This window comes from Moschus berezovskii, chromosome 11, assembly GCF_049115385.1.
Source record: "Moschus berezovskii isolate FMDL1 chromosome 11, NW_MosBer_1.0, whole genome shotgun sequence".
Lineage (NCBI taxonomy): Eukaryota > Metazoa > Chordata > Mammalia > Artiodactyla > Moschidae > Moschus > Moschus berezovskii.
Genome location: NC_142470.1, coordinates 79,446,245 through 79,453,218, shown reverse-complemented (window position 1 = coordinate 79,453,218; position 6,974 = coordinate 79,446,245). Strand labels below are relative to the sequence as shown.

The 6,974-nt window shown below is 54.7% G+C and overlaps 1 protein-coding gene across 1 annotated transcript in view; it reads left to right on the top strand.

The window, feature by feature from the left end:
* The first annotated feature begins 1,389 nt into the window (after positions 1–1,389).
* Positions 1,390–6,974, top strand: part of EPAS1 (endothelial PAS domain protein 1) — a 94,247-nt gene continuing 88,662 nt past the window's right edge. Inside the window, exon 1 of the mRNA XM_055400849.2 lies at positions 1,390–1,983. Coding sequence (XP_055256824.2) covers positions 1,958–1,983 — 26 coding nt within the window. The 5' untranslated portion in view covers positions 1,390–1,957. The remainder of the gene's footprint in view (positions 1,984–6,974) is intronic.

The following is a 6,974-nucleotide window of genomic DNA, read 5'->3' as shown; positions in this document are numbered from 1 at the left end:
TCACTTAACCTAACAGTACTGAAGGTGCCTTACACAGATTATTTTTGTATAAAATGTGGGGAAGCTAAGGGGGAAAAAGGAACAGCAAGGCTTAGGGTCCCAGGGTGGACCAGTTCTACCACCCTTGCTTTCTCTTCAGCTCACACCTGTGAAGCCCGAGCGCCCTTCTCAAATGAGCTTCAAAGATTAAAATCCTCCTGTCCCTTCCAGAAATATCCCTGCTGGATCGCCGCCATGTAGGTAGGGAATGGGGTGGGATTCTTGGGAGAGCAGTCAGCGGCAGCACAGAGCAGAGGATCCTCAGCGGGTGCGGGTCCCTGGCAGCGCCGAAAGAGCAGCTGGAAAACCTTAGGCTCTGACGGCCCCTGGACCTCTGATCTCCCTACACTTGCAGTCTTTTCGTTACCAGGGCTTCAACTGGACCGCGGAGATACACTGGGCAGCCCTAAAATTATGCGATTTGAGGACACGCTGTCAACTCTTATCCCGAGATCACGCTGTAAAGCCAGACTGCTTCTCCAATTCTGAACTGGCCCGGACCCGCGCGGTGGTGGCCAGGTGTTGGGAGCTGGGCGCGGCAAGCCAGACCGCCCGAAGGACCTTCGATCAGGCATCCCCTCCATCTCGGCGCAACCCTGCAGGTAACCGACTTGCCAGGTGAAGGAAGAAGAGAAGAGAAGAGGCAGCAGTAACTCAGTTTCACTACACTGTTTCCCTGGATCCGACAGGCACAAGTGATCGGTCTCCCTGCCTCTCCCTTTCGGGACTGCTAAGCTAGCTGCGTTCTGCCGGAAAAACACATCGCCCAGCCGAGAGCGCAACGTTTGGGGACATCGGAATTACCCCCCGACCCGGGCCCGATGGGACAGGCAGCGGGGCGAAGGACGCGGGAGCGCCGCTTCGCCGACCGGCTCTATGAAGCGCGGGACCCTGGGCGCTCGCGGTTCAACCCGGGTCCCAAGGACAGGGCAGAGGTGGGGGGACCCCGGCTTACGGGAGCACAGCCGCTCCTGCAAGCACCCCCCGGAAACCCAGTCCTCGCTGCCGCTTAGCCCCACCAAGGTGCGCCTCCTCGGTGCGGAGTCCCACCTACCTCCCGCCACCCCGCCGACCTCATAAACAACTTCGCTAACCGCAGAGGCCGGAGGCGGGGCGGGCGGGCCGCGGCCGAGCAGAGCGCGGGGGCAGCGGGGCGGGCCGGGGTCAGGGCACAGGCTGCGGCTGCGCCTCCCGATTGGCCGGGACGCCGTGGGCTGCCCCGGCGCGCGGCGCGGGCGGGCCGGGGCGGGGCCTGCCTGCCTGCGCGTGCCCGCCCCCCGGCCCCCGCCCGCTGCGCCCGCGCCCCTCGCGCCCTCCCCACCCCCGCCGGCCGCCGGAGTTTTTAAAGTGGGCTGACAGCCCCGCGAGCCCGACATTCGGGAGCGGCCCGACGCACAGCTCCGGCGCCCGCCGCCTCCCGCCCCAGCTTTCCTGAGGCGGCCGTACAATCCTCGGCAGTGTCCTGAGACTGTATGGTCATCTCAGCCTCCGCGTCTGCCCGGCCGCGGACTCTGCCAACTCCCGTCGTTTTCAAGCCACCTCTTGTATTTTGAAAACCCAGAAAAGCGACTCCTGACTCCTTTTCGAAGGAAAAGGAAACTTCAGCCCCCTGCTCGCTGCCCCCCGCCCCCCCCCCCTTTTTTTTTTTGCGTTTGACAGCGTCCTTCCACTCCTTTCCCGACCCCGCCTCCCGGTGCAGGTTCCTCCCCGTCTCCGTTCTGCACCCCCCGCCCCCGCACCAAGCCTGCAGCCCGCAGCTCCACCTGACCGTGCGGACACTCGGGACCTGCGAGCACCTGGCACCTTTCACATCGGCGTGGGCCTCGAGGAGTGGGCGAAGCCACAGCGAAAGTAGCGGCTGCAGCCCCCGCCGGCCCTGGAGCTCAGGTGCTCGGAGCCTCAAAGGGCCCCAGCGACAATGACAGCTGACAAGGAGAAGAAAAGGTAAGCGGGCGTCCGAGCCTGCAGGGGAGTTGGTCCGGAGTGGGGGTGGCGGGGCTCCGCGGGACCGCCGCTGGGAAGGACTTTGAGGACCCAGGGATCGATTTGGAAGGTTTGGCAGGAGAGCGCAAGTGTCCAGTCTCGGGACGCGCCGCTCCGGCTTCGCGGTCGAGAGTTCTGTGGCCCGAAGGAGTCGGGAATCTGCGCGGACAACGAAGCCAGGAAATGGCCCTAAAGGTCGGAGGTGCTCCCGAGGTACCTTCCAAAATCCATCCCCCTCCAAACCCCGCACCAAACTCACGCGGCCAGCGTGTTGAAACGTTTCTTGGTTGACTCGCTCAAGTCAACTTTCGACTTTCTCACGGCCCACTTGAGGGGCAGCATCCACTCTTAGAAACGGGACCCGTGGGGTTCTTCTAGATGAGCTCTGCCCGCGCTGCCTCCCGGAACTGGCAAGGGGCAGGAGGCAAAACGCAGCGCTGGGACGGGCCCCGGCAGAGCTGCCAGGGCGCAGCGAAGGGACCCACTCCAGGGCTCCAGACCCCACGGAAGCTGGGAGAAGTCCCTTTCCTGATCCCGCAGCTTGCCTCGGCGGGAGACTAGGTAGTGGGCCCGGCTGTCTCGCAGAAGCAGCTGTTTTCGCGTGCGGAGAGGGGATGGCGACACCGGGCACTCCGGGCAGGTCCCGGTGTCTCTCTACCAAGAGGACAGAGAAGGGCAGCCACGATATGCCCGCCTGCCCTCGCCAGCCTCTCGGCACTGGGTGAGAGGCAAAGCGGGCCAACTCTCACTGCCCTCCTGCCCTCTCCTGGCGAGGGTGAGAGCGCACGGCGTGGCGCGCAGAAGTGGGAACCCCCTTGCCACCTTGCCTCGTGCGCGGCTTGCAGCCTGGCTCCCCTTTCCTCTTAACCTCCACTTGTGCCGCCCCAGCGGGCTGGAGCTCTCGGCCCAGTATTCGACGGTGGCTGGCGGGGCTGGGGTGCGGGGAACTGTAATCGAACGCGTGCTGGATCGGCTGAAGGATCTGAGCCTCCAGAGATCAGCTGCTGGGGGGCTCTGCGGTGGTTCGGAGATGAGGAACCCAGCCGTGATGGGCCGGCGTGAACGGCCTCGAACCCGGGAGCCGGAAGAGCTCAGTACTTGGGTCGATTTACTCGTGTTCCAACTTCGGGACCGGAGCCAGAAACCGTGTATCCTCTGGTCGAAAGCGGCGGTTCCCACCTCGGGGCACCGATAAGGGTTTGATAAACGGGAGCAAATCGCGCCCTTTCTGGCAGAGCGCCCGGGCCCTTTGCTCCCGGATTGCCGGGGGTGGAGGGGAGAAGGGGAGGGGATTGAGCCTAACTCCGAGTTTACGGCCGCAGCTGCCCCTCCTGCGTCACTGCGGCGCCCCCAGGCCTGAGATGGCTAATGGAGTCTTGCCCCGGCCGATCTGGGCCCCGGAGACCTCAGCGGGCGCGCGCCCCCGGAGGCCTCGGAGCAGCCCTGGAGTCTTCTGTCTTTGAAGGGCAGCGAAGCAGGGAAGGGATTTTAAGATTCCAACGCATTTTGCAAGCCCATTATAGCCTGCCAATAACAATGATTGAACAGTCAAAAAACAAAGTTACAGTCAGCTCCTCTGCGCGCACGCTGGGCTCCGGAGCCGGTGAGGGAACTTATTGTACATTTTACAACTGTGATGCCTATCGGCGAATGTTGCAATAGCGGAGGTGGGGCCTGACGGTAGTCTTGACAGATGTGTGAAGCGTCAGTTTCTCCCGCGCGGCTGTGCGCGGGTTCTGTGCTGTTACATATGTTAATCGTTTCAAGAAACTTGGGAGCTGGGAAGAAATTATTTCGACATACCTGACTGTAGTGTCTCTTTTGTTAGAGGCAGAGGGAGCCAGAATCGGAGCTGGAAAAAAGTTGGGTAATCAGGCTCTGAATTATTCGCGAGAGCAGCAGGTTTAAGAAACACTGTGGGGATTGCCTGTGAGATGTCTAGGAGGCCAGAGCCGGTGGCCCTGCCTGTCTGCTTTGCGACTTGCCTTGGTTTTTATGTCGCAGACCGGCAGGGCAAACATTTGTGTCCCTCACCATCCGGAGTCCTGTGAGAGCCTGTCCAATTCATGTTGGGCTAAGTGTTTTGAGACATATTTACTTTTCTAGTCTGGCTCTGTTTGCTGGGGGTTAGGCTCCTTGAAGGACCAAGGTATGATTAAAATACGTGAACCAATGCATTGAAAGTTGATGTGCCATGTAAATGGTGATCCTTAGCTTTGCCTCTCTCCACAAGTTCCATATGAAGCTTTCAGGTTAGGATTCCGTGTATAGATTCTTAAGATGTGATTCTTCTGCTTCAGCAGAGTCTCTTCTTCCCTCAAATGCAAGATGCACGGAACATTCACAGTGTTCCTTCTAACAACAGGCGTTCAAGAAGTGGGCAGGATTGTTTTGTTCCAGAACATTCATGCGTCGATGAAGATGTTAATGTTTAATAATAAAGAGTTTACTTTCTAAACGTCTGGCTGGCCTTGACAGGGGGTTTCAAAGTGTGCTCTTTTAGTGGTAGTGGGCATTCCTGCTGACATTAGAGATGGCCAGAAACCGAAGCTTTCTAAGGGTGCTGCACTCACTTTCTGCACTCACCTGTCAGGAGTGAAGTGAAGGTCTTTTTAATCAGGATTCCTGGACTGTGAAGAGCTAGAAAATGTCTGGGCTACTCACTTCCTGATCAGACAATTTTCTGAGTCCTTTCCCTGAAAGAGAAAATAGACTGGAAGTTCTTAGGTACATGGGATTGGAGAGTGAGTTGGATAAATGTAAATCAGATCCTTGGATGCTCAGGGATCAAAGTCCATTCCCAAAGCTAGACAGCTCAGAGCTCCTTCCCAGAAGGCTTCTATTGCTGAGTGTGGGGCCTCCGTGGAAAGAGGATCCGAAATCTCCTCTCCTCCCCTGGATGTGGTTGTTCCTCTGCTAAAGTGAAATCAAAGTCCACCTCTTTTTCAAATCTAAAGGCAAAAATACTGCTGGGCAGTTTTTCTCAATGTAAATATATTTTCTGTAACATTCCTTTAACATTTGATCTCTCTTTCCAATTGCATTACTCCGTGTAATAAGAAATTGATGTAACACAGTACAGGTTCAGGTGAATACAATTTAACTCACACAGCTTTCGTGAAGTTCAGAAGAATGCTGTGACTACAGGTTTTCTCAGTATTGCTGATGGGAATCTTACAGTTTTATGCAAGGACTATTCCCCAGTGGAGAAAATTACTTTGTGAAGTAGAGAACTACATGTCAGTGGAGACATCCAAGAGGCTACTAGGTTGATTCCTGTACTGAATAAAGTTGGCAGTTTCACTAGGAGTGAAAACCATGAGACGAAGCTGTTTAATTCACTTCAAATGTAAATCAGTTGGTCTGTCTCTCTCTCTCTCTCTGTGTAGGGTGATCCTCAGTGTTCTAGGAATCTATTCTGTAAAATGTTTACAAATAGAACAGAACCAATTAGATAATTCTTAGTACTGCAGGATTTTAGCCCAATACATTTGAAACTATTTGCTGTCATTAATTATCTTAAGATTTAGGCTTTTCCACTTCTCAGGAAATCTCTCCAGTAGTACTGGTTTTTTTCCCCCTCAGTTCTGGCCCATACCAACATGACTTTTCGTTTTAGCCTAACATATCTTCCCTTTTGTTTTTGGTACTGACCTTCGTTTGTAGTTCATAGCAGGTAGGGCTTTTGCCAATATTGTGAAGTTAGCAGTGTTTGCTCCTAGGATTCCCAGTACCCTTTATCCTCCCTCTCCCAGTACTAATATCTAGTGTCATGATGGAAATTGACTCTGCTATTCATACCATGATATAAACCAATATGAAAGTGAATGTGTATGGAACACCTACTCCCTCTCTGGATAAAATGTTGAGGAGACTTTAAGGAATAAGGGATGTGGTCGTGGTGTTCAGGTTGTTTGTTTGGGGGGAGGGGAGGACACACAAGGAAGCTTACCTAAAAATATAGGTAGCTGGCAGCTTGTCACTTTTCTATTGAGATAAAACCTTTTGAAGCTAAAGAAGTTCTTAATCACATATAAGCATAATTATTGAAAAGTATTGTGTGTTTGGGAGTGGGAGAATGGGTTCCTAGTTTTCCCTGGAATCACACAGGAGAGGCCCTGATACCAGCATAAAGACTGACCCTGAGCGAAGGTCAGTCAGTGTCAGGAGTGATGAGAAGCAGAGGGTTCAAGAGTATCCCTGGGGTAGTCTCCAACACCATAGACAGAAGGGCCCCCAGAGTTGAATGTTTGCTATTCTTTGCACACTTGCTTTGGTGAGGGGCATGAAGGGAGGCACCTAGCAGGGGTCTGGGAGTGATGGGGTGGAGATTCTGGTCCCATGAATGGTAATCGTGGAGACAGCCTAGACTCTAGGAAGACCAAGAAGGGAGAGGGAGTGTCTTAATCTGGGCTTTGTGAGTGGGCTTCAGAGGGTGGTCCATGAGCCTCTGAATGGCTGCTAGTGTTAGGGATATAAGTATTGTTCCCCCCAAGGGAAGTCAGTTCAGCGCTGATAGCCTCTCATAAGTTCTGTGATCTGGAGAAGGTGAGCCCTCGCTCTTGGATGTCTGATTTGGTGATTGCCCTACCTGTCAGGATCTTACTGTTCAGGTCTCAGAGAGGTCCACATTGCACCGCCAGTGTTTCTCCCTGTCTGGGAGGTGGGGGAGGAGGTTGGCATGTGCATCTAGTTAAAATTCTGTAGCGTGGCTTAACCTTACCTGTACCCACCTGCCTGTCCACCCACACGTCTGCCCTCGGTAATGGGGGGATGGGGAGCCCAGTGCCCTGCACAGGCTTAGTTCTCATGTGGCTCATTTTGTTACTGCTTCTTAGAATGGCCGTGAAATTTTATCTTCACATTTTCCACCATCCTCAAACAGTTATTGGAGGTCTTTTTACATACTAGGAATGTGTGTGTCCTTAATATTGATTATATCTGCAGTAGGA